This window comes from Glycine soja, chromosome 12 (genome assembly GCF_004193775.1).
Source record: "Glycine soja cultivar W05 chromosome 12, ASM419377v2, whole genome shotgun sequence".
Lineage (NCBI taxonomy): Eukaryota > Viridiplantae > Streptophyta > Magnoliopsida > Fabales > Fabaceae > Glycine > Glycine soja.
The window spans coordinates 734,566-762,335 of NC_041013.1; the positions used below are offsets into that span (position 1 = coordinate 734,566).

The 27,770-nt window shown below is 33.2% G+C and overlaps 2 protein-coding genes and 1 long non-coding RNA gene across 3 annotated transcripts; 2 read left to right on the forward strand and 1 right to left on the reverse strand.

The window, feature by feature from the left end:
* The first annotated feature begins 568 nt into the window (after positions 1-568).
* Positions 569-11,186, forward strand: LOC114380352 (protein transport protein SEC31 homolog B-like). The gene is made up of 22 exons (XM_028339354.1): positions 569-1,134; positions 2,371-2,425; positions 2,541-2,663; positions 2,802-2,898; positions 3,002-3,038; positions 3,142-3,247; positions 3,330-3,387; positions 4,920-5,017; positions 5,157-5,276; positions 6,170-6,212; positions 6,459-6,580; positions 6,665-6,792; positions 6,898-7,453; positions 7,575-7,667; positions 8,102-8,287; positions 8,368-8,581; positions 9,159-9,256; positions 9,353-9,532; positions 9,638-9,760; positions 9,845-10,097; positions 10,239-10,477; positions 10,572-11,186. The coding sequence occupies exons 1-22, from the start codon at positions 818-820 to the stop codon at positions 10,665-10,667; spliced, it is 3,342 nt and encodes a 1,113-aa protein (XP_028195155.1). The 5' UTR covers positions 569-817; the 3' UTR covers positions 10,668-11,186.
* Positions 11,187-12,437: 1,251 nt separating this feature from the next.
* Positions 12,438-16,312, forward strand: LOC114379715. The gene is made up of 2 exons (XR_003659572.1): positions 12,438-12,758; positions 16,106-16,312. It is a non-coding gene; the product is annotated as an uncharacterized LOC114379715 (long non-coding RNA).
* Positions 16,313-25,303: 8,991 nt separating this feature from the next.
* Positions 25,304-27,463, reverse strand: LOC114380094 (serine/threonine-protein kinase-like protein At3g51990). The gene has a single exon (XM_028339023.1). It carries the CDS (start codon positions 27,208-27,210, stop codon positions 25,696-25,698), a length of 1,515 nt encoding a protein of 504 aa, XP_028194824.1. The 5' UTR covers positions 27,211-27,463; the 3' UTR covers positions 25,304-25,695.
* Between the last annotated feature and the right edge of the window lie 307 nt (positions 27,464-27,770).

The following is a 27,770-nucleotide window of genomic DNA, read 5'->3' on the forward strand; positions in this document are numbered from 1 at the left end:
AACTTAAGGGTATTAGTCAAGAATATTTAATATACCATATTAAATACAGTATTGTTAGTTTTTTTATAAAATTAGTATTAATTTTTGTTTGACTTCTGAATATAATGGTTTTTACTAAATATTTTTTATTTTGACTCAGATACTCAATATACCCTTTTCTTAATTTATTTTTTTAACATCGTTTTATTAATTTAATTATTAAGTTTAGAGGCGAAGGGAACGGAATAGTAGTAAGTAATTACTATAATTGTCTAAAAAAAGTAAGTAATTATGAAATGATGCAGTAAAAAAAAGTAATTATAAAATGAAAGCAGATTAGATTATTTAATCCGAAAGCCTCAAATGCACCATAAATTACCTCACACAATAGCATACGTGTCAATCGGTAATTAGTGATGCCACGGATTCACGTTGTAGCTCGTAGGAGATAATAATCCAGTGCGGCGTGTACTCATACACCTCTCTAAGACATTGCTTAAACGGTTTTACGTTGCAGACAAAGCCCAAAGTGTGTCACACAGCAAGTGTATCTATAAACTCAAAACAAAGAGCTCTTTACAACGCAAAATTAATTTGTAGAAAAACGGAGAGAGAGAGAGAGAGAGAGAGAGAGAGGAAAAAAGGAGGAACAACAGAACTACGGAGAGGGAGAGGGAGAGAGAGAAAAAGAGAGTGGTTCTTCACACTCTCGCATTCCGCAGATCAGATCCAAACATTCTGAATTCCTAGATCTATTTCCGCTCTCCACCCGCGCTTGAATTTCCGATTCGCGATTTCAGTTTCGTGTTTTCGGCGCAATTAGGTTTTCTGAGATCGAATGGCGTGCATCAAAGGGGTGAATCGATCGGCGTCGGTAGCGCTGGCGCCGGACGCCCCGTACCTGGCCGCCGGGACCATGGCCGGCGCTGTTGATCTGTCTTTCAGCTCTTCCGCGAATCTCGAGATATTCAAGCTCGATTTCCAGTCCGACGATCAGGAACTGCCTCTTGTCGCGGAGTGCCCGAGCTCCGACCGTTTCAACCGTCTCTCGTGGGGGAAGAACGGTTCCGGCTCCGAAGACTTCGCTCTCGGCCTCGTTGCCGGTGGAATGGTTGATGGCAACATTGACATCTGGAATCCTCTTACTCTGATTCGGTAATTGGACCTTTCTCTCATGCTCGTTGCTTTTGTTTTGATATTGGAAATGGCATGTGTTTGCGGAGATTGGAGTTTCCTAGGGTTAGATGGCCTCCTAGAAATACGGTTAGATTGCAGAATTTGGAACTTGGCTGAATGAATGGTTTTAATGATTTGTGAGATGATTGATACATAGTACGGTTTTTAATGCGTGAATTGGAGTAACAATTCAACATCAGTGATTAGTGGAAGTAGTACTCGATATTTTTATTGGATAATACGATCTTGATGCAAATCAAACTCAATTTCGAGTTGCTGATTTGATTTCTCATTTTTATTATTATTATTATTTGGTGTATACAATTTTCATATGGTGCTTAACGATTGTTTTGAGTTAGAATAGAAATTTTGTTTGATATGAATGCATCATATTGCTGTTCGTTATACAATTTAGATTTCCTTTTATATTTACTTAATGAAAAAAGAAAAAAAAATCCCATTGGGAATAACAGAGCGAACAATCAGGGAGGTAAGGTATCCTCCTAAAGTATCAAATAAAAAGAAACAGTAATGGATGCATCAGGTGGAAAGAGTTGACCAGCCCCTTTGCTATTAGATAAAGAATTGCTTACTTTTTTTTGGTAATCCTTTCTAGTTTTATTTTATCACTGCTCATTATATTTTGGGAGTGTTAGGATTTTGCAGCTTTCTGTTACTGGTCCTTCTCCCTCCTAGCCACTAGCCACTAGCCAGTGGGTCTAGTGGTTTCTTGGTGGAAGATTAGGAGATGAAGGGTTCCTAATAGATATATAAATTATAATGATTGAGTCCTGAAATTTACATTCTTTGTGCAGAATTATTCATATATTATTATGTAAATTCAATGTCACACATGTTTTCCCCAATTTAAAGACATCTTTGCCCTTCTCATTTTCTAATTTGAGCAATTATAGATGGATGACATTGTCTGTCGATGCAAGTGAAGGATGATCTTATATTGGCAATCCCTTATATCTGAACTATGGTAGCTCAAAATCAAGTTCTCTTCAAATTTTAAGTGGTTGCCATGAAAATGGAGAAAGACAATAATTTCTGTTGGAGTAAATAAATGGTGCATTATTGATAAAATATTTAGTAATTCTGAATATTTTGGTTCATAGCTTAATTTCTTCAAGTTATGATTTTAGTTTCATATACAATTTTTACTTTGCCTATCCAATGAGTTTATTTATTTATTTTGATAACTTTTATCAGCTCGGAGTCAAATCAAAGTTCTCTTGTTGGACACCTTGTAAGGCATAAAGGGCCAGTAAGTTTTGCTTTGCTTTTATAAGCCAACCTGTTGACTTTTAATTGTTCTTTGTTCTTGACCATATATATTGTTTGCTTTATTTAAAATCCTATCTTATATTTTTATGTTTCAGGTTCGTGGTCTTGAGTTTAATGCCATTGCACCAAATCTTCTTGCATCTGGGGCTGAGGATGGTGAAATTTGCATATGGGATTTGGTCAATCCTTCAGAACCTACACATTTTCCACCGCTAAAGGTCAGAGATTGTTACCTTGAGTGTGCATGTTACATACATTTGCCCCTGCTTTGATGGATTAATATGCCTTAATCTTCAAATATCTGTCTCTGTAAATTAATAAATTTTACATAGTTAGTGTATATGATAATGGTGCAGAGTACTGGGTCTGCTTCCCAGGGAGAAATTTCATTCTTATCTTGGAACAGTAAAGTCCAACACATATTAGCATCTACTTCATATAATGGGACCACAGGTGAGGAGGGAATTTAGTCTATCCTTTATATTCTGTTCTCAATGTTATATGTTTAGTGGAATACTATATATGTTAATATACATATTTTGGTTTTATTTTCCAGTGGTCTGGGACCTAAAGAAGCAAAAGCCAGTGATAAGGTAACTTGGTTGCTCATCTTTTGCCTTTTGTTTTTGAAGAAATTTGGTATTCTATTACCTAAAAAAATAATTATAACCTTATATATCATTTGTGAACTGGCAGCTTTGCAGATTCGGTTAGAAGGCGGTGTTCTGTTTTGCAGTGGAATCCTGATGTTGCCACACAACTAGTCGTTGCATCAGATGAAGACAGCTCTCCTTCTTTGAGGGTATAGCATAGTCACTGCAGATTATTTGTCTGTTTATTTCAAGCATTGTATGTATTGACCTTATATGAGCATGTTGATGCAGCTTTGGGACATGAGGAATACAATTTCACCAATAAAGGAGTTTGTGGGACACACTAGAGGTAATGACTCCTGTTAATTTGTTTATAATTCTCATGGTTGTCTGTTTGTCTACCTTCTCTTTTTTGTTGTATTTTTTTTCTTAATCCCCCCACTGATCTTTCAAACGTGGGAAGCAAGTGAACAAGTAATGTTAGCTGTGAAACAGGACTGGATAGATAATTAAACTTTTGCTATTGTAGATCTTCTTTTTCTCTTGTTTATGTAAAATTTGTGTGAATTATATATGAAGAGGAGGGAGGGTGATATAGTGCTATGAAGCTTGGATATAACAAAAGGCATGGGTACCGGCATGACTTTGACATGGGGGCATGAAAGTTACATGGCTCAGTTATGGTACAATATATACAATTAGTATTAGTAAAAAACCCAAAACTTAAGTCAAAAGAGAATCAATATTTAAAATTTTTACGAGTGAATAAAATACTATCATTTATTTAAGGTTTAATTACCCATTTAGTCCCTATAGTTTTCAAATTTAACTCTTTTAGTCCCTATAGTTAATAAGTGGATTTTTTAGTTCCTGAAATTTACATTTTAATTCCCAAAAGGTCCCTGCAATTAAAATTCTATAACTAACGGAGTTAAAAAAAATTAACGGCAGAGACCTTTTGGAAATTAAAATGTAAAGTTCAGGGACTAAAAAATCCACTTATTAAACTTCAGGGACTAAAATATCCACTTATTAACTATAGGGACTAAAAGGGATAAGTTTGGAAACTATAGGGACTAAATGGGTAATTAAACCTTTACTTAATTATTTAGTACTTCCACGTGTATTTTTGTAAAAATAAAAATTCAGAAAATTCAAAGTTGAAAAATTCCAAAATATAAGTAGAGGAGTATCCTTAGTTTCCTTGAAGTGTCTAACATTGGTACATGTTAGACATGAATATGATGCCTATTTTTGAAGTGTCCCTGCTTCCTAGGATATTGGGATTATTCTACCTTATGCCTTTCTTATTCCTTGTTTGGAAACACTGCAAAAGAAAGGCTTCACTGAATACATTTGGATTGGTATCCGATTAAGTACTCAGTACAGTAGATTTTTTTCCTTTATATAGTGGACAGTATACAGCCCATGTTGCCAACTGTGCCTGAATTGGACAATTTGCCTGAAAATAGGGTATATTTAAATTTAAGTCTATACTTATTGAGTACCTCCAAAAACTTGATGACAGTGATTTTTGCTTTCATTTTGACAATTGAGCAGACACCCTGTCAGGCATCTCATGTTTGTTTAGTGATCATTTTGTTTTTATTTATAGTTTTGTTATCTATGCTATGCTCTTCCTTCATTAAAGCTGTGTTTTCTGGCTCTTGCTTTTGCACCCAGTATAATGTACTGTAAGATTGTCAATCATTCCTGTTAAATTAATGTGCAGATGGATGATAGCATGTTAGGTTATGATTTGTCATTTATAGGCTTCTAGATCTTGATTTTCTAGTTCTTGCAGTTTTATTGTGAAGCTACAGTCTCTTTCACTGTTCAGTTTATCTTATTCGATTCTGTTGCCTGAATCTCCTATATTAGGTGTTATTGCAATGTCGTGGTGTCCCAATGATAGCTCTTATTTGCTTACCTGTGGCAAAGATAGCCGGACTATATGCTGGGACATGATTTCTGGAGAGGTGGTGTTTTGCCTTGTTTTACCCATCTCATATTCTGTTTGATGAGTTCCAGTACTGCTTGATTGCATTGACCTTTACATTTATAGTACTTTGGCTCAGTGATGATGGTTTTTCCTTTTTGGGTGGGGGTGGGGTACAGATTGCCTATGAATTGCCAGCTGGGACCAATTGGAATTTTGATGTGCATTGGTATCCCAGGATACCTGGAGTAATATCAGCATCTTCCTTTGATGGAAAAATTGGCATATATAATATTAAGGTACAAATATTTTTGGTGGTTTATTTTAGTTTTGGCAAGTTTTCACCTGATTTTGTTTAGCAAGTATGTCGAAGTCTGCTGTAATGTTGAAGAAATTCATTTTGAGAGTAAACTTGGAGTGATATGACAAAGTGTCATGGAAAATAAGATACTAGATAAGTCATGCCTAAATTTTATTTGCTATATTTTTATTGTTCATAATTAATAAATACAAGTAGTTATGGTGGCACGTGATGAAGTAGCGACTTACAATATGTATAATGAATTAATATTTTACGCTACAAATACAAATTTTGATATAACCATATCCATGTTGTCCCTCATTAGACGTTTCTGTTTTTTTTTTTTATATTATAGCTTGTTGTAGTAAACTTTTATCTGTCTGTCTTCATTTGTTGTCCATCTCATTCTTTATAACTCATAAAATAAGTAATTTTTTTGTTGAAGTTATAGACATGATACTGGTTGCCCAATATATTTTGCATTGTGTAAAATTCTTGTTTTTCCTGTATCTTTTACCGGAAGTCCAAAATATTATTCTTAATTAAATCTCTCTTTAAGTAGGCGAGCATTTTCCCATGATCAACTTTTGACACTGATTTAGACTTTTTGTCAAAACCTGTTAGTTTTTGCTTTATAGACTTGGCTTAATTGGGTATTTGGGTTATTCATAACATTTTTGCATGGCATTAGGCTTTATTATATTTAATTTTTCCCTTTTAAGCCAAATTAGACAAGAAGATACAGGATAAAAATGTAAGCAATTTTAAATATGTTTTGCGTATTTCTAATTTCTTTTTGGTAATATAGTCATAATTTGCATTCCAGATTCTCTTCCTGTATATCTCTTTATTGGCCATATTATTTACAGCAATATTTGTAATTGTATGCAGGGTTGCCGTCAAAATGGTATCGGGGAAAATGATTTTGGTGCAGGTGATGCATTTTTTTACGTCTATGGAATAAACTATTATAATTTTACATATAATTACTCATATATCATCTGTATGTGACTGTCATACTCAAACAGTCTATGTAGCTTTTCTTTATATGCATATTGTGGGTGTATCTGTGTGTTTGTTTTGTGTGTTGAGGAGGGTTAGGCAAGGCCGTCTGTTCTTAAGAACACCTTGGTATCGGGGCTTTTTTGGAATCTCTTGATGAAATTTCTTTTCTGTGCAGTACCACTGAGAGCACCAAAATGGTATAAACGTCCTACTGGTGTGTCTTTTGGCTTTGGAGGCAAACTTGTGTCATTTCATCCCAGGGCATCTGCTGCAGGTTCTCCAGCTGGCGCTTCAGAGGTAAGGTTTTAGTGCTTTGGTCATATGTGAATGGCAAATTTCTTAAAACTTTTAATTGAATTCATTCTATTTGTGATTTTCCAGGTTTATGTGCATAACTTGGTCACTGAAAATGGTCTAGTTAGTCGTTCATCCGAGTTTGAAGCTGCAATACAGAATGGGGAAAGGTCTTTATTGAGGGTTTTATGTGAAAAAAAAACTGAGGAATCAGAGTGAGTTCTATTCATGAAGTGCAACATTTTCTCATGATCTTTCTTTTTGATGCCTAACCTAATCCGTTACACTTGAACAATGCTGATCACTTTTTGATGTTATAGATCTGAGGAGGAAAGAGAAACATGGGGCTTTTTGAAGGTTATGCTTGAAGATGATGGGACTGCACGGACAAAACTTCTCTCACATCTTGGTTTCAATGTACCTAGTGAAGCAAAAGATACAGTTAATGATGATCTTTCCCAAGAAGTAAATGCGCTTGGACTTGAGGACACAACTGTTGACAATGTTGGACATGTGGCTACTAATGAAACCACTATTTTCTCTACTGATAATGGGGAAGATTTCTTTAATAATCTTCCCAGTCCTAAAGCTGATACCCCAGTATCTACTTCTGCCGGCAACTTTGCTGTTGTGGAAAATGCCAATGGTTCAGAGAAAATCCAAGATGATGTGGAAGTGGAGGAGAGCAGTGATCCTTCATTTGACGACAGTGTTCAGCATGCTTTAGTTGTTGGGGACTACAAGGGGGCAGTTATGCAATGCATTTCTGCAAATAAATGGGCTGATGCATTAGTTATTGCTCATGTTGGGAATGCTTCCTTGTGGGAAAGTACACGGGATCAATACCTTAAAATGGTCCGATCACCATACTTGAAGGTAGCTGATGATAACATCATATAAACTGTCAATTTTATATCAAACATAAATTCTATCTAATACCTACCTGATCTTTTGTTTTTTACAAATCTCTTCATTTGTGGGTCATTTCCAATTTCAGATTGTATCAGCAATGGTGAGCAATGATCTCTTGAGCTTAGTGAACACCAGGCCACTGAAGTTTTGGAAAGAAACCCTTGCGCTTCTTTGTAGTGTAAGTCTCTTTGGTCTTTGCTGCCTGTCTATTTTTTTAGTTAGATTATGAAGTGCTGGCATCATTTTAGTATTCCTATCATTCTTAAATTGATAAAAAAGGAATGCCGAGTTACCTAATGAAGTTTTACTAGCATCTCAGACTCACTTGCCTTCTTATTATACTCTGGGTTTCTTTTAATAGTTTATTATTTCTTGTTAACATATTGCCATCTTTATAATTATTGCATATTGAAAGCTTGCATCTTCTGGCTTCACCTTTTGGCCATGTCTTCATATTGTTGTTACTAATGGAGTAATGGTCATGTTATGATTGGATTAAGTTGAGACCAGAATTTCTCTTATAGTACAAATTTGAAACTTCATATTAGCCATAAATTTTCATGATTTAGTTATTATATATTACATATCGTTCATGTTATCACATATTAACAGTTTGCTCAGAGAGATGAATGGACTATGCTTTGTGACACACTTGCTTCAAAACTCATGGGGGCTGGCAATACATTAGCTGCAACTCTGTGTTATATATGTGCTGGAAATATTGATAAAACTGTTGAAATTTGGTCAAGGAGCCTGTCAAATGAGACCGAGGGAAAATCTTATGTTGACCTTCTTCAGGTAAGATTGACCTGTAACTGTTATAAAATTCTCATTTACCAATATTGCTGCTAGAAAATTGACATGATTATCTTTGTTAGGATTTAATGGAAAAGACTATTGTTCTTGCCTTGGCAACTGGGCAGAAGCGGTTTAGTGCTTCTCTGTGCAAGCTTGTTGAGAAATATGCTGAAATTTTAGCAAGTCAAGGGCTGTTGACTACAGCGATGGAGTATTTAAAACTTTTGGGTTCTGAAGAACTGTCGCCTGAACTTACAATCTTAAAGGATCGAATTGCACTTTCTACAGAACCTGGTAAAAGTTTTCTTGGACTCAAAGGGGTGCTGATTATTAGCAAGTGACACTTTGCATGCCAATTTTGCATGATGAATACTTATTTTTTTTAGTAGAACAGTAATCTTGTGTTATGAATAAACTTAGTATAGCACAGTTCTATTTTATGGTTAAAGTTTTAGTGCATAGTTCTATGCTGCTATGTTTTAAGAAGACTTAACCAGTCAAATGGTTACTTATGCCACTCTTTAAACATTCTTAATGAATGGTGGAGTGTTTAATTGTTCATAAACTGAAATATTTTCACCAAGAGTTTCTTTTTGGTAAATTTTATATCTTACATTTGTTAACCACATTTGGCATGTAGAGCTGCAGCTCATTAAAGTTAATTTATTGAGGGAGGAACACCAATTATTTTGTTATTTAAGGATTCTTGATTGGAGAGACCTATTTTCATAGTTTTTAGTTATTTGATTAATTATTATCTTGTTACAAATTCAGCTGCTAGTGTTTCCATTTTTTTTAATTGTGAAGCTTGCTGTACACCCATATTTTTTTCACTTTTTTTGTTTCCTTTTCAAATGGTTATTGCTTGCAGAGAAAGACTTCAAAACTACTGCTTTTGAAAGTTCTCAATCACATAGTGGGTCCTATTATGGTGCCGATAATTCCAATTATAATAGTAATTATTATCAGGTAGTTATTTAACTTTGTTCTTTACCATTTTCTTTTTTGGTGCAAAACATGTCGTTTTACAATTTTAAATTATTCCAAATAATCTTTGTTGTTTAGGAGCCAGTAACCACTCAAGTGCAGCATGGTGTTTCTGGAATTCAATATCCTGATAGCTATCAACAGCCATTTGATCCTAGATATGGAAGAGGCTATGGTGCTCCTACTCCACCCCAGCAACCTCAACAGCCTAATTTGTTTGTTCCACCACAGACTACTCAGGTTGTGCAAACTCCCCAGGTATGTCATCATATCATTTTACATCTTATAAAAATAATAGGCTGCTTGATTTTTTATACCTTTTCCCTTATTGCTTTCTTAAATCTAATTATTTATTTCTTGTAGCCGACTTTCTCAAATACTGCTGTTGCACCACCACCTTTGAGAACTTTTGATCCTCAAACTCCTCCCATGCTTAGAAATGTGGAGCAATATCAGCAGCCTACATTGGGATCTCAATTGTATAATGTCAGTAAACCTTTTTAATTTCAAGTGGTATCATCAATTATTTGAGGCTACTTGTGGATTAAACCATGACTTTCTATATTTCAGACAACCAATCCACCTTACCAGCCTACACCCCCTGTTCCATCACAAGTGGCCTTGAGTCATGGCCAGAACTTGTCACAAGTTGTGGCACCTACCCCAAATCCAATGGGATACATGCCAGTCTCTGGTTCTGGTGGTGTCCAAAGACCTGGGGTGGGATCAATACAACCTCCCAGTCCCCCTCAAGTGCAACCTGTGCAACCACCTGCAGCTCCTCCTCCTACTTTGCAGACTGCTGATACTTCAAAAGTACCTGGTAATTTTTTTTAGTATCTGGGAATTTTAAATTGCACTAAAAGAATCATTAGTTTGCTTGTGCTTATTTTAATATGGGTCGTGATACAAATCTTAAACTCATCATATTTGTTGAGCTATTTGCTTGTGTTGACTGTGCCAGGGCATCAAATGCCTATTGTCACAACTTTGACAAGGCTTTTCAATGAGACATCAGACGCCCTTGGAGGTTCACGTGCAAACCCAGCTAAGAGGCGGGAGATAGAAGACAACTCGAAGAGACTTGGTGGGTTGTTTGCCAAGTTAAATAGTGGAGACATATCGAAAAATGCTTCTGACAAGCTCCTTCAGCTTTGTCAGGCATTAGACAATGGTGATTTTGGTACTGCCCTACAAATTCAGGTAAATCAATTGCAAATGCAAATTATAGTATTTACCTGTGTAAAAAACTCCATCAAATCTACATTCTAGCCTCTTTTTTTTTTTCGTGTTGCAGGTTCTTCTTACTACTACTGAGTGGGACGAATGCCAATCCTGGTTAGGTTCACTCAAGCGGATGATCAAGACAAGGCAGAGTGCGAGACTAGGTTAAAAAAGCTACAGATTTCTTTTTGCTGATTTTGGAAAATTTTCGTGTGATTAGCATCTTGCAGTAGTGATTGCTGGTCCTCGTATCAATGTACACAGACTACTGCCATCTCTAGATTTCAGGTGCAGGGTTTTTGATTCTATGTGCTTCTACAATTTTCTTGCTGTGTCTGCAGCTTTCACATCGACTGTTATTAAAAGCTGTTAATGAAGGTAGTTTTCAGGAAAAGATCAGAAATTTTAGCAGATTGTTTTTCAACCAATATCTGTAATATGAAGAACGGTGTTTTGTCTGTCTGTTTGCCCTAAATTTCCAGATGGTTTTTCTTCACACCCCCTGGCTCCATGGTGACGCCCCAAGGTGTTCTAATGTCAGTTATAGATTAATGTTTCCTTTTCTTTTATTTTTATTTTTAAAGAGTATTTTGTATCACACTAGCCGTATAAGTATTGATTTGATCGTCAAACAGGTGAATAATGTAGCATCATGTTTATTTAATCATCCATCATTTAATTTCTCCAAGCTGTACATTGGTTTCAACTGGCTGTCCAGGTCCATGGTGCTTGGGACCTAGAGTGATCTTTTAGTATTTGTGGGTTGACATAAATTTGTCAGTGATTTCTGATCTCTCGGGACAAGAAAATATGATTAAAAAACAAACGTATCTCAGTCCCAAAAACCTCTTTAACGTTCGGTCCAGAGTTGTCATTTTGGGATGTGCATCTTACATCCTTTTATTTTTAATTCATGTGCTGGCTTGGGTGCGGTTCACCAGGATTTTATTCAAAATATTTAAAATTTCTTTAGAAAATACTTATTTTCCAAAAAAAAATTGTGTAATTTTAAGACTTAAATACATCTTTAGTCACTTTATTTTGTCAAACATATAATTTTAGTCTTTCTATTTTAATATCTTATTTCAGCAAATTTGTAATTTTAGTTAAACTTTTAATTTTAATTAATATATCTTTTATATTTTAATTAATTAAATTATTTACTGATGATATTTTGATTGAACATGTTAGGTCATGAGTTTAATTGAATCAAAATAAAAAAGTAAAATATAGATAAAATTGAGGATTGAATCTATGATTTTTCTAAAATATGGAGACAATGTCTCTATTTAAAATAGAGATCAAAATTGTGAATTTAGTAATTTGGAAGGACTAAAGATGTATTTAAATTTATTTTTTATTTTATTTAAATTTTCTTGTTATTTTATTTACTTTAAAAGGGTCTTTATATGATTATTTTTTATTTATATATTTAGGGTTAAAGTTTATTTATATTTGTTTTACTCTATATTCTACATTGGAAAATAAGGCCATATTAATTCATAGTTTGCATATAATCATCAAAATCTTCTAGTTGGAAAAAATTAAATATTCTTGTTTGAAGTTGTTTAGTGGCACAGGGCAAGAGTGTAATGCATGGCTACATATAGTAGTTGTAGATTTGGGGGAATGCGATGAGGATTTGAACAAAAGATATTTGAAATTGTTGAAAAGCATTTTTCCGGGAATATATTAAGGAAATATTATTTTTAAAAAAATATAATTTAGTTTAAAGAAAAAATGTTGGTGCCAATATTTAAATAAGTTTGAAAACTTGGATTGAAATAAAAGGGAATTGTTAATATACTTGTAAATAACCATTTTTGTCCGGGAAAACTTAAAAAATGTAAAAAAAAAAAAGTTGCAAAATTTTTTAAAAAAGAAATGAAATGCAAAAATGTAAAAGAAAAATACAAAAATGTTTAAAGATTTTCGAATCTTTGTTTTTGAAGTAATAAAAATGAAAGTAATAACGCAAAAAAAGAAGTAAAAAATAGGGGGAAAAAAATGTCTGAAAGAGTAGTTTCAATATAATACAAAAAGAAATTCAAAAGTTTCAAACGTTGGGGTGTGGTTCCAAGCACCCTTTCCCATGAGTGTGTATGCAGCACAAGTTTTCAGGCAGCATCACAGAGCCATGGACGTTCATCGTTTCTCTGGCTATAGAAGCACAAAGCCCCATTGCTTCTTATGTGGACAAAAGGATAGCAGTGTAGGTGGTGTTCCGATGCAGCTCCAGTTACCGTCAACGGGTTTTAATGTTTGTTCACTGATCTTCGTTTTCTATTCCATCATAATTTAGTTGTTTTACTTTGTTCACTCATTTCTTCACTGGTTCTCCACATTATTCGTTTTATACTCTAGTATTTTTAACTTTTGCTTTATGCTATATACTTCTTTTTATGCCTTAAATTCATTCTGATGCCATCATTCTCTTTTCTTAAATAAATGCTACCTCCCAACACCTACAGCTTCTCAAGTTCTTTGTTTTTGTTATTACTTTTCTATATTATCATGCTATTTTATTGTGCTTTAATGTCATTAAACTATAACTTTTCTTATGTTATTTGGTTATCCTGTTCATGTGCAGTATTAGAAAAGATAATAATAATAATAAAATGAAGCTTTAGTGGTGACTACTTTAGATATACTTCCCATTTTAGTAACTACAGAAGTTACGAAGGTTTAGTGATAACCACTTTTTGGATGTAATTGTAATTTAATTATTGTAAAAAATTATCAAAAAGGGATTTAACAATAATCATCTCAGTTGTACTTTTGATTTGATTATTGGCAAAAGCATTTTAAAATTTAAAAGATAAAAAAATATAAATTAAAATTATAATAAGAATTTTTTGTAATAATGACTTTGGATGCACTTACTTGATTATAATGCAAACTTTTAAAATTAAAAAGAAAAAAATAATAAAAAAATATAATTCACTATTGTTTTTTACAAAAAAAGTTGTGTAGCTCTTATTGTCTATTGCATATAGAGATACAGAGAATCAATCTTGTTAGACTAAAAAGATAAAAAAAACAATATATAATAATAATCCTCTAATAAATTTCTTTTTAATAATAAATTTCTCTTGTTAAAAATAACAATAAATAAAAAATCTAAAAATATTCCTTTTCATTTCGAGGGATAAAATAAATAATTTTATTACTTATTCAAATTTGTTCATTTAACTATAGGTAATTATTTTAGAATGGATGTCGTGAGGGCAAACAGACTGTAGGAAAGGGTTAAATACTTTCCCCACTTGTAATCGACTCTTGAATCCAAAATTTGGTTTCAAAATCATTTTCTTTTAAAGGTTTTTTTTGTTGTTCTTTTAATAAATTATGGTGGTAATTCTTTCGATTTTAAGGTATTTTTTACTGTTTCACCATAATCGTGGTTGACAAATGACGATACTTATATTTTTTTAGTTGAATTATATTAGTAATCTTAAAAAATGGATAAAATCCAATTATTATTTTTTTTTGGTTAATTTATCTTAAATAGATTACAGAGGATTTATATTTAAATTTGTACAATGGATTTTTTTTATCCTATATTTATATTTTGAACGAAGAAATAAGTTTTTCATGACAAACTAATTTTTAGTGTTTATGGATAAAAAAATCAGTAGTTTTTTAGATAAATTTTCATTTTCCATAATAAATTAACTTAAATACAAAATCAACTATTATGAATAATTTTATATCCCATTTTTGTAATTTTACAATTAAAAAAATGATTCTTTAAGACAAATAAAAAATTAAAAAAAAATATTTTTAAACAATATTGTATGCATGTGAAAGTTTGAATTTGTTTTTTACCTTTTACTAGCTCCTTTTTGGTTTGAATGGAGGCCCCGGATCGAGAAAGGAAAATCCCTTGGGAAGGATGTCTTGAATGGTCGTTCTTTCTGCAATGTCACCTTAGTGTAAGGAAGCAAAGAGAGTTGATGCAACTGTAAAGAAATTGATTAATACAGAGATCATCTAAAACAATTAGAAATCTTAATCTATATAGTGTTATTCTTAGTCTGAGCTATAGAGTAGATTCAAATCTATTATATCACAATAGCTCATGGTGACACACTCGTAATTTTTTTTTTATTTCACATAGATTCAGCCCCTCTGAAATGTAGACACATGATCTTTGTGAAAAAAATTTCTTTACTCACCAATCATTACAAAATCTAGGAAAGGGTTGTGTTGCCAATGTCTACTACACTAACAATTGCAACAATAGGAATTCCTCCATCCTTGTTTAGATTGCTTGACTGTAATTAGTCCTCAATAATTTTCTCTTTATCAGCTTTCCTTCCATATATCTCAGATTCTTCAACTAAAGAAATCGAAGGTGGCTTCTTTATAACATTTTCTCTTATGCCAAGAATATCCTTTTGTTCTGCTATCTTCTCCAGCATTCCTTCACATAATGGATCAAATGAAGTACAAATGTTTTACTTTGAACCACCAACGATAAGCAAGACACTTGAAGACCAACAACCTGAAGCTCTCTTTGACGAGTCAAGTTGCCATCTTTCTAGAAAACAGCTCGGATTCACTAATTGTTTTTGATGGTTTATATGCAGCAGCAGCACAATCCCCGACTCCACCATAATGCCTCATTAAGCCGATCACAATCACTCGTTGAACCTCAACCCCGAATTTATTAACACTTGCTTCCAAACATGCTCGTGCACAATAACCGATCAATGTTAACAAGTAATCATCCGTTGCCCGAGGAAGAGTGTTACTGCCCACCAATCTTAAGTGTCTTTTGAGAGTTTCAGAACTCTAGGCAAATGAGTGTCTACCTTCCTCGTTGAGAGTGGTGAAGGGTTGTTGCCATGGGGATCATGACTCAATGTGTTGAGAGATCGAAGGGTTGCAACGTTACGTTGGTTCTTGGGGAGAAATTAAGAAGTATCGGTCTGATCTGAATGTGTATGCGTGTTTTGGTTAAAAGCTAGGAAGGTTCAAGGTTCCATTTTTTTTTAGTGAGGGTAACAGAAAGAGATCAGAAGAGGGTGAGAGGGTCTATGGGTTTGTAAGCAATAAGCGAGAGAAAATGAGAAGAGGCTTTGCTAGGTACGTTGTTATTTAAAAGTGAATAAGAGTATGAGAGAAAGGTAGAAAGAAGATGATATTGATGATGGGTCGGAGATATGGTTTAGCTCAACTAATTAACAACAATGACCCAAGGATAGTGTTAGAGAATTAACCTCCTTCATTTCAGCAATTTTTTAACATCTGTTTCATAACAGAGCAAGTATCCCATCTTCAGTGAGGCATAGCATAAATTAATCCATCTTCTGTTTTGTCCACATCACTATTCCATCTATAATACTCAACCATAGTTTGGTTCTTTTATATAGCTGTAATCTTGAGATAATATTGCTATGCAGTACACATTATTGAAAAGATATTCAATTGATGGTTTGTTAGTAGTTGAACTGCCTTCAAGTGTAGGTCTTCCTAAGGGACCAACTAGCTGGAGCAACATTGTATTGTATGAGACCACACTGTAAGCATTACTAGGTGGTGACTACAAATGGATATCTGTGTCTCTCTTTTGCTAACTGCTTTTCCCTTCCTTGTTTACAGCTTAATCATTAAGTCAGTGTATATTGTTGTTTCTGATCCGATGAAGTATAGTGGGGTTGCTACATTAAGTGGGTTTTTGAGCGGTGAATTTGACATTGAATGTGTAGTGAAACGAGAAGTTCTCAGTCTTTTTGAACTTCAAATGGGTTCCCATTGAATTTCTTCATAATTAATCTTAAAAGTGGAAGTTGCAATTTGGATTTCAAATGGGTTCCATTGAATTTCTTCTTAATTAATCTTTTTGCACTTCAGCTATTTTTATTGTTACTGTATGTTACTGCTGCTATCTGATATAGTTATTACTGAAATTATAAAACAACATAAAAGTAACCACTATAGGTGAAAATGAACACCTATGCTAATTTTAGGATGCAGCCTTTTCTTCTAGATTTTGTTTGGAGAAAATAAAATATGCATTCAGAGTCATACGCTTTATTATATATAATAATTTTATTAATTTTTATAATAGTTATCGTATTAATTTGTGATTGAATAATCACGTAAAATAAATTTATATTGTACCATTAAATTTGTTTGTTTGATTACTGTGTTTTCTAATTCTAGCCTTTTATTCACATTTCTTAAAAGCTTACAAATGGGTATAGAGATGAAAGATATAAGAAGAATTATTTTAACAATTAATTAATGCTGCAAATTAGATTAAGCTGTTCGAATATTATATTATTTTAAGGGAAGGGGTAACATTTTTTTGCAAATCAACAACAAAACTACATTAACCAAGTCTTTCCTCGTAAGGTGAAATTATTGCTGTGAATTATTTAAAATCTAGCTATATATTTTTTAAAAATAAAATTTTAAAATATTATTGTACATAAAATATATTGTTGTACCTTTTCTTTTCTATTCTATTCTATAATAAATACATACGGGTTGCAAATGTGTAAATTAATTAAAAATTAGGTGAGAAGTAAGTGGAAAACAGATATAATAAAATTAATTTTATCTTAAACTTTGAAAATTATAGATAAATATAAACAAAAAATCTTCTTAAAAAAATGACACTTAAAAAGAAATAGAGCAATTCATTGTTGCTTCTCAATAATCCTTCTTGATAAACTACTAATTAACTCTCCACCATAAAATATTGTTAATATTATATTCTCTCCGTCTGATAATAAATGTAATATTAAAAAAAGAAAAAAGTTTTAAAAAGTGTTATTTTAATTTTGTATAAACAACCCTTATAATGACAATTATTATAGGATGGAGGTGTTGCCTTTTTTTCCTTGGGAAATACGCTAACAAATGAGGCTTAAATGTCTTTTTGCTGTTGGTAAGTTAGTGTTTTTTTTTTCTATGCAAGTTTATTTTTTTAATTTTAGTTTATATAATTTTAGGCTTTTTTTAATTTTAATCTTTGTAATTTTTTTTTCATTTTTAGCAATTGTAAGTTTGTGTTTTTTAATTGTAGTCTCTTTAACATTCTAATTTTTTTTATAGTCTATATTAGTTTGTGCTTGTAGGAATTAAAATTGAAAAAAATAATATAAATTTACAAGAACTAATGAAAAAAAAATCTTACAGATTGAAATTAAAAAAAAAAACAGAAATTTATATAAACTAAAATTTAAAAAAAAAAACTAGACTAAAAATAATAAAACAAACATATTTAATCCAACAAATAATTACGTCTTTTAAGAGACTCAGGATACAAAATTCGGAATAGATATAGATGTGTATTGTGTAAGTGTAATAACTCCATGAAGTCCATCACAGTTGATGGGAGGACTTCATTCTACATAGCCATGAGACAATCTTCAAAAATTTATTTAACCCTTTTGAGAAAGCTAGGTTTCTGTTCATTTTAATTATTTATTCCTCTTTTTCTTCCATGAAATTTGTCCAACGAATCAGACATTATTAAATCTCTAGACTGCTACAAAGATTTTCATTGGAAACTCTTATAAAAGCGATTCAATTCACCTAAAGATGTCATTTAGGTACAGACACAAAAAGATCTGACTCTTGATGGCATTGTTGGAGCCTTTTGACTTTTTTCTCGGCCTTTGCAGAACCAAGCTTCCATTCCATGATGACCCTTTTCCCTTCCATGGAAAAAAAGTGATTTATTAATTCTAAAAGAGTACAGTTTTTCTAAAAGGCAAGAAGAAAAGGTATAAAACAACCTCAATTATAGGCCCCAGCTCAAACAAACACAAAACTCCTATAATAATTTCCGAGTATTGGGCTAATTGCTGCATGTACATGGTTGTAGAAATTAATTACATTAAAAATAATAAGGGGTCTTGAGTCAACTATTCATTAATTATACTTATTTTCCATCCGTCTCAGAAGACAATTTCATAAATTCAAAAGAGAGAGATATGCAGCAAGTTAGTTTCTGAGCTGTAAAGCCTTAATCTAAGGAAAGGAATATATATTTTCTCACGTGTAGCTAACAGTTATAAGGTAAAAGACACTCATTGTTCTTGTTTCTCGGATTAGGAAACAACACTTCTTATTTGTCTTCGTAGTGGATGCCATTGTCTGTACTAAAAACCATTTTGGCTGCACCAATGGCTCTGACAGAGTGAAGATAACTTGGCGTCTGTGTAGTCATTTTCTTGGGTAACAGCTATTCAATTCCGAAACATAAAATTAATTAATTGTCTTTTGGTTCTACTGATCTTGACCTCTCAAGACAGAAAAACTGAAGTTTAAGAGGAAACCTCAGAATTCTGATAAGGGCAATTTTGAGTCATTAAAAAGGAATGAACTATTGTATAAAATCTGTTAAAGGGTTCTTGGTATAGACTTGGACTTGGTCTGTTCCTCTTAAACTAATCCAATATCGCCCTTTCAAATGGACTTGCTGTCTGTATTGCTATTATTGTGAAACTCAAATTCAAACCATTTAAGGTGGCATAGTTTAATTGACTTACTCTTGGATAATTTTATGAACAATAATTGAATTTGTGTACTACGTTCACGTATTGTTGTGATGCCATTTCAGTGTTTTGTCGTGTATACTGATTTTGTTCGGTTTTTCTAATTGATGAAGAAAATCTGGTTATACTGTGCTTTGATAAGTTAAATTATGCCAATTTTAAGCTTCCTTATAATTAGATAATTAATGTATTAATTAAAAGAATATGTATGGTGTTTTATTTTCAAAATTATCATCCCTACGTGTAAGTAAAGAGAATTGATCTATAGACTCAAGAGTGGCTCACCATATTCATAAGCCTTCGATGAAAAAGTGCCTCCAAGGACGAGGAAGAAGAAATGGCCCGAGACAGTTAACACTTAAACAGAGGGAAATGTAGTACGACACAGAAAGTAGAATTCTGATCACCCAAATCAACATAATTGAGGTAGGAAAATGTTTCTTACCTATAGATGTTGAGAAAATCTTATTGATGCAAATTAAATTAAATTTAATTTATTTATACGTGCAAGTATACAAATAATGTGCAGAAATACTTGTTATGAAAGTGCCCACACTCTCATATGAAAATCCCTCCATTTTTTCACCAAAAGTGGTGTAGATAGTTCGATCCACTAGAATGCCATCATGAAAAGGAAGACAGAAGCAAAAGCATAGTAATAATAGCCCCATCTTTTCATTAGCCTATAGAAAATGAAAGTCCCTCACTCCCTCGATGCCACTATTATCTCTTTGTCCTGGTGTGACCAATGACTGTTGGCCAAAAGGATAAGGATAGCAGGAGGCAAATACATTGGTTGAATGGTATCTTGACGAGTGTTAGCTGCACCAAAAATAAAATATTGATCAATCTTAGAATATTCATAATATGATCATTTAGTTCTAATATGTGTAGCTTACAATTTTTTTTTGTCACTCTCTTATTTCTTATAATGACTGAAAATATATTTATTATAACAGTCAACAATTCAAACTGTTATAAAAATAATAATAAACTTAAATTACATATTTTACTTAAAAATATAATTTAGTTCTCAAGTTTCTTATTTTTAAGATTCTTATTATTTATTAATTTTTTAAATATTATTTGAATTAAAATACAGTAAATATATGATTCATTTAAATATGTATATATATATATAAGTAAAATAAATTTTTAAACAAAGTGATGTTTGGGGATGAGATTTAATTGAAAATTTTCAACCTCATCTGTCTTTCATCGGAAAGAGAATAGGTGGAGAGCTAAACTAATGTTTTATTCGCTCTTCTGTAATGCCTAAATCCTAATTGTTATACTAATTGTGTTTTATGTCATTTTGGACTTGTTATTTCATTGGGTCTCAATGCCTTAATGAATGGTAAAAAAAAAACCGTAAAAGTTAAGTCTAGTTGACTTTGAAAGCATTTAATTAGACACCTAAGTATCCCAAAATCACTTGTATCATTTTGAGGGTGGAAAAAAATGTATCATTTCACTTTTACTATCTTGTAAAACTGGTATGGATAAAATCCCATCCTTTTATATTAAATAATCACGGTATACAGTCTAAAAAAGAAAAGGGGAAAATAAAAACTGAGTGCATGCTTACTTATTTTAAAGAAATAATGGTAGTTGCTAAATGGATAAATCTTCGAAGTAATAGATGGATATGGAGTGGCATGTTAAGATTCATGATGAAAGGTTGAGTTTGGCAATTGCAATGATTAATATAAACGAAAAGAGAAGGACGCATAGAAAAACAAAATGGACGGTTTTATACCGGGGGATGATTGTTAATTTGAGAATCAAACGTGGGTTACCAACACATGTAATGTTGATTGATCTTATGTCACGTACATTTTAAGAACGCCAAAAGCCTACAGGCCAAAATAAGGATTTTATAAATTGATCAAATATGATATTGAGGAACATGACTTAATTTGATTTGATTTCATTCCAACCACCAGGGCTCACTACCCAACGCCAACCTTTTATAAAACAGCTAGAAAAGCTGTTGTTAAAACAATTTTCTAATAACCAGAAGTGTGAAAGTAACCGAAAACCTCACTTGTTTTGTCATTTACCCCTGTTTCTATTCTTACTCTTAAAGTTGTATTAGAAGAAACTAAGATGTTTTCATAATACTAAAATAATAAAATTATTTTTAAAGTGAATAAGTAAACGTGCATCTTCTCTAAAAAATAAAGTAAATGCGCATCTATTTCTGAAATTTTAGTGAATTATGTATTTCAATCTAAATTAATGGTAAATAGAACATTATTTGTTCTAAGAATTTTTCTATCTATCTATAAATAAATAGACAAGGACCTTAAATAAAAAATGACGCACATTTTTTTTAATTTTTAATGAATTTCGGTCAATAATAAAAGCGTGTTTTAAAAAAATTATTAGAACGTGTGTTGCTAACAATTTTACTTAGATATGCTTTTAGAGGTTTTTGGTTGAGATTAAATAGAAAGGAAAGAGGAAGAAAATTTAAATTTGTGTGAATCTTACACTTTATCTCTTTAATTTATTTATTCTTTTTTCTCTTTTATTCTTTTTTCTTCTCTCCAATCAATCAATTCCTAAAAACAAAACAGTTTTACATTAGAGTTTTTTTTGGGAAATAGTGATGCTAAAAGGAGATAAAATGATTGATTTTTAAGTTCTTAACTTATTTTTGTAAATCTTAGAATAACTTTTAAGGGAGGTTAACGAGCTCACAAACTCTTTGTTAATTGTTATTCATGAGTTTTAATTGCATTAAAAATAGGTGAAAAAATAACAATGTACCTCTAATTTATGATTTCTTTTGCAAGATTTGTAAATAATTTATTCTTGTGTGAATTTATATAGTGAAAACTCCATTTTTATTGACTAATGTTGGATTTAATTGGATTTTTAGGCTAAAGAAGAGAAGATTTTGAAATGTTACTGAAGAGCTCGTTCGGCGAGCCAAATTGGCTAAGCAAGGCTCATCCGCTTAGCGAGGAAGTCTATCCGCTAAGCGAGAACAAAACCTTAGAGAATGTTGAGCTAGAGAGCAGCGCGCTTAGTGCGCTGTCAGTCCGCCCAACAAGAACGTTGTCTCTTCTCGTACTTAACACGTCCAAGCTCGCTTAGCGCATAGCCACTTACTCTCGCTCAGCGAGACATGCTCCCTAAGCGCGCCTTCGTAAGCTGAGAAGCCCAAAAACCTTTAAAAACATTGAGAATAGAGAGAGTAGAGGAGACAGACTACGTGAGACAGAAGGAAAACGACACCAAGGCTGAAGAGAAGACATTTTCATTATATTTTCACCACTTTCTTTCATTCAAATATCATTTCCTCTTTGTATTAAGCCCTCCTTACTAATGGAGGGTTAAAAACTTTATTGTTGGGGAGATTTTCTACTAAGCACTCTTAATGTAAAACTTCTAACTATCTATTTAATATTATTTCTAGTGTTCTCTGCTTCTATCTGTGTTTATTTTACATACTTGTGGCTTGATCATCCATTTGTATGCTTAGTTAAGTTTTTAGTATTGGAAAATGCTTAGAATCCTTAGAACTTGGTAGAGCTACTAGAAGTTTGTATATCTAGGGATAGAGTGCAATAATCTAGTAAATATTGTATCTTGTGCGTAGTGCAGCTCCCTTAGAATGAGTTTGTTGAGGAATCAAGAACAAAAACTAAGAGAGTTAGACTCTTTCATGTGAGGAATCATGGTCTGAGTAAATTGATGGTGCAAGAACATTAGAGTAATATTGAATAGAGAAAAACATATTAGTACGGCAAGAGAAAGTTCAATAGAATACTCTCCGACGCTTTTACTCTAATATTTATTCTGTTCTACAATTTTGTGTTTATTTTGTCATTTGTTTAAGTTTAGAAGAATTAATTAAAGAAAATTAAACCATGAATGAGTTTCTCTATCTTTATTATCAAAGTTGAAAATGTTTGCGCGTATACGACATCTAAGTCAAATAAATTCTCTGTGAATACGATACTCGAACTTACCGTTTTAATTATTACTTGTGCAAACTGGTATACTTGCCTATAAGAGTCAACACTCTTCTACACCATTTCTATCACTAGACGATCATCAAAAATCTTGATTGTGTCCTAGGAAAATAATTCTCAAGAATTTTTCTCTTTCAAAAAAATTATTTTTTATTGTCTCTCTCATTAACTAGTTATTATTTACTTAAATTTAATTTAAAATTAATTAACAAAAATATATTTAAGGGAGACTCACAAAAGTGACTCAATAATCTAAAGTGAGATCTCTAAGAATCTAAAAATATTTCAACCAATAAAAATACTCTTACAATGTCATGTTAAATTTTAGAACTCCAACAAGATTTTAGTCCAATACCAAAGTTAAGTTGACTAATGAACAATAGCTAGAGTCTTCGCTAAATGTTGGTGGTGAAAGTTTTACTTCTTCCGTCTTTTACTAGACTTGTCTAATTCCTTTGACGACTAAAAGTAATAAATTTCTATTTTGTAATAATTTGCCACTAAATAAAAAATATCAACTCATGTCATACCATTCAAAATTTCAAACCATGACATCTTAGGACTTCTAATCGTGCGATTTCCTCGAGAGAAACTAGGCAGAAATAACGCAGAACGACTCATGCTTCCAATTGAAGTTAACAATGCTTACTATTATATATATATATATATATAACACAATTTGCCTCACATTTGTTAAGTACTTAAGGTGGCATAATTATAGTAAGTCTATAGAAAACGAATGAGAATCAAGAATTCAAATCATGCGATTTCCTTGAGAAAATTGAATTAAGATGACATAATACAGAATTACACAACGTGGTATATCCTTTGAACAAGTGGTTAAGAGTTTGAACTCCATACCCATGTGTATTGAACAACATTCATTAGGAATGATTAACCTCTTGAATAAATTTACTTTTAAGTTATTAGTCTCTGACTTCTAACTGGGAGATATATTGAGTTTAAAAAAAAAACAAAATACGTAATGAATTTATGACTCGAGTATGCAACTGGAGCTTAATAATGCTCCTTATACCTCACAATTACTACTTAGATGACAAAATCACTGTATATAAATGTACAGAAAGATATCAAACAGAGGACTGCTATTTAGTATGACAATTGAAAAACGGCTGAACTTTTGTCCAAAACAAATACTTAATTGAAAATTAATAAAATAAAAACTGGAAATTGACTGAATGCACTCTTCGTCCATTTTTAACGAAAACCGTTTCGTATGTTTAAGCATTTTCCTATCAAATATGATAATTTAAAAACTTGCACAAAATCATAAGTATACAGAAAAATAAATGAGAGGAATGAATATAATTATATGAAAAATATTGCAATTGGATACAATTCTCAAGTGAATATGTGATTACTAAGAGACTGTACAAAAATGTGATTACAAAGAGCTCAATATTTTTTCTTTCTCTAATTTCACTTATGCGAGGTTTGTAATATTTTCTTTCGGTGTATTAATCCAGTTTTACCAGATTTCAAATAGTTAACAGAGTGCAGAATATTACTGAAGTGAGTAAGAGACTTCACGTTGTGTGGCTAAAGCATAATTTCGTTCGTCTCTCAAGAGTTGCACGTGAAATAGGACCAGAAGAGTAACAGACATACAAGAATAGTACTTCTAAGTATAGAAACCGGAAACTTAAAGATTTAAAATATTCCCACTTTCTGCTACGTAGCTGTCTCTATTAGTATTACCTAAGCAGCTGCAATTTTGTGATAATGCAAATTCTTCATATACTGATCACAACATGACGAATCGAAACTTTGCTATCGGCTTAGTGGGCCCCATTAGACACCACCACTTATGGAAGTTGAGACCTTAATCTTTTGTCATTTTCTCTTTGTTTTGCATAAAATTATCATCCTATGCCAAACTAGCATATTAATCTACGCCACAATTTTCTGAAACCAAACTTGGCCCCAAGGTTAATGATATTTGCTTGATTAAAATATAGTGCTACTTTAATGCCAATGGGAGGATGCAAAGTCTAAGGCAAACTTGACTACCTAAAAAGAAATCTCCTTGTTGATACATTACAGTACCTTTAAAACCCACTCGGTAAGTTGTAATTAATTTAAAGGATCCTTACTCCTTGTTCATACACAGATGGATAACGACTGCTAAAAAGATTTTGATCATACCATGGGTAGATGAAGAAGGAATCAAAGAATGACCAGTTAATAAATAGAGCATACAACAACAGGCGCAATAATTCAAAATCTTACTTGAAATAAGCCGTGAAATTGACAGATCAAAAAACCAAAAGCTGGTAACAGAATTGCAAAAAAGAAGGACCACAACAGTGCTGGTATTGAAAATTTTATTTGAGCTACATACAAACAGTTTATTCAACCAACAAGCAATGGTAGATTTTTTTTACAATTTTTCTGCGGCAGCTTCATGTATTAGTTTTTAGAATTTTTCTTGAATCATTCATACAATGGCTTTTGCATTTGTTTTTGAGGGGGAAACAAAATCTTTAGGCAAAGCTTTTTGAACAACGTTAAGGGGACATCAGGAATGTGCCCTTCAATCCAAAAACCTACTAAAAATGAATCTGAAATCCACAAATAATGAACCAACAACAAATCTACACAATTTGCAAGCAAGGAAAGCTCACAAGCCTAGGCATCATCACTCCAATTAAATGTCTCGGCAATTAAATTCAAACTAGATAACCTCGGCAGCAACAGAATTCAAATTCTTCGAATTGGAACCAGAAACCCCATCCTGTTTCGAAGTAGTCTCACTCTGACCTAAAATCTGGCCTTTACTCAAGCCTAATGCATCCTTGTCGCTCCAACAAGGCCGGTACAGATTCCTCCCTCTTATGGAATATCTTCCACTCCCAAACCTGCTGGAGCTACCAGAAACTTGTTCAGCTGACTTAGAACTATGTTCCACCCCATCCGCATCTCTAAGAAATTCAGGCTCCTCAGTGGTAGCCATCAAGTCCATCAAGTTGCTGCTGAACCCCAAATCAGAGTACACCCTCCTAGAATACCTCATTGCAGACTTTGACAACCTGCCATCCAAAGCATCAAACTTTCCTTCCTCCACACCTTCCAGCCTAGAACTGAATTGACCATAATTCCTTGCCGCTGCCGCCGCTTCCACCGGGCGCCCTGCAATCTCAACCATCATGCAAGGGTTGTTAAAACCATTCCACGAATGAAGAGGCACCAATTTACACAACCCACAAAGCCAAGTAACAACCTCCTTCATAGAGGGCCTTCTCTCCCTACAAGACCTCACACACTTGGCAGCAATCACAGCCAACTGCTTCCTCACAATCGGATCCTTGGGGGGTGCTATTCTAGGATCATAAACAGCCAACAATTTCCCTTTCTTAATAAGAGGAATAGCCCAATCCACAATGGAAGGAGGTGAATAAGTGATATCAATAGCCTTCCTTCCACTTATAATCTCCAACAACAAAATCCCAAAACTAAAAACATCAGTTTTGGTGCTTAAATTATCAGGAGTGACATAACAAGGATCAAGATAGCCCATGGTGCCAGCAGGAGGAGTAGACCTGAGTCTGTAATCATCAACATGGCCTCTTAAGGCCAAACCAAAATCACCTAACCTTGCATTGTAGCTGCGGTCGATGAGAACATTAGCAGACTTGATATCACGGTGAATCACAGGAGGGGTTGAGGAGTGAAGAGTGTCAATAGCTTTTGCAGTCTGCAAAGCCAAACGAATCCTCCTACCCCAGTTGGGAGGCCTTGGAGAGGAATGAAGAACATCGTAGAGGGTGCCATTGCTCATGAACTCAACCACCAAAAGCCTGTCTCTTGAATCATTGGTGAACCCGACCAGATTGACCAACCTGGGGCTCTGGATTTTGGACAAGATGTCGATCTCGTTGTCGACCTCGGAGGGTGCAGAGGAAGAAGAACAAGAGACAGGTCGTTGGGGAACATTGTTATGATGATGCTGTGGCCGCGATGGACGTTTCACCGCCACGGGACGGCCGCGAACGACGGCCTTGTAGACGTAGCCGTGGCTCCCTTTGCCGAGGAGCTTGCGGTCGGAGAAGCCATTGGTGGCAGCTTCGAGGTCACTGTACAGAAACTCTTGGATCTTGATGCTGCTGCTTTTCTCTTTGGAAGAGGACACCGAATTGGAGGTTGAGACAGCGGATTCGGCTCTGCAAGAAAGGTAGAGGTACCCCATCATCAATTCAAGTTTGTGGCTTTTGAATGAATGAATCAAGGGGTGCTGGAGATGAACATAGAACAAGGTGAATGGATGGAATGGAACAAAACAAAACAAAAGCAGGGCAAACAAAAGATTTTGTGTTTGGACCACAGATGAAATGTGCTTCAGAGTGTTAGAAATCAGTATCAAAAAAACGATTTTTTATGGGATTGCAAAAATGTGCATCCGTTTCATTCTTTATAAAAATTAAATGCTGTGTGTGTCTTGGAGGATGTGTATCTTTCTCTCTCTACAAATTAGACAGACAAAGTAGGGACCCACTCTTTGGAACAACTCAAAGTATATTACTTTGTTTTTTATTAATTGCATTATTTATTTACATAAAATGTTGTACAAAATTAACGTACAGCTCACGTTTCTCTTCTGGAAAATACAGCGAATGCAACTAAGATGTTTGTATTTTATTTTTTTTGTTTATGTAGGTTGGTTTGTTGTGCTTCTAAATCGGGTCATACGATACAAAAATTAAGAAGATTCACGGTTTGGGTTAGCTAGCTTCAATTAAATTCAGAAACCAA

Bases quoted from the DNA above. Each gene is read 5' to 3' on its own strand.
- LOC114380352 (XM_028339354.1), top strand. From the start codon at position 818: ATGGCGTGCATCAAAGGGGTGAATCGATCGGCGTCGGTAGCGCTGGCG. The intron at 3,248-3,329 runs GTATAGCATAGT...ATGTTGATGCAG, and splicing joins ACAGCTCTCCTTCTTTGAGG to CTTTGGGACATGAGGAATAC. The intron at 9,761-9,844 runs GTCAGTAAACCT...TCTATATTTCAG, and splicing joins TGGGATCTCAATTGTATAAT to ACAACCAATCCACCTTACCA.
- LOC114380094 (XM_028339023.1), bottom strand. From the start codon at position 27,210: ATGATGGGGTACCTCTACCTTTCTTGCAGAGCCGAATCCGCTGTCTCA.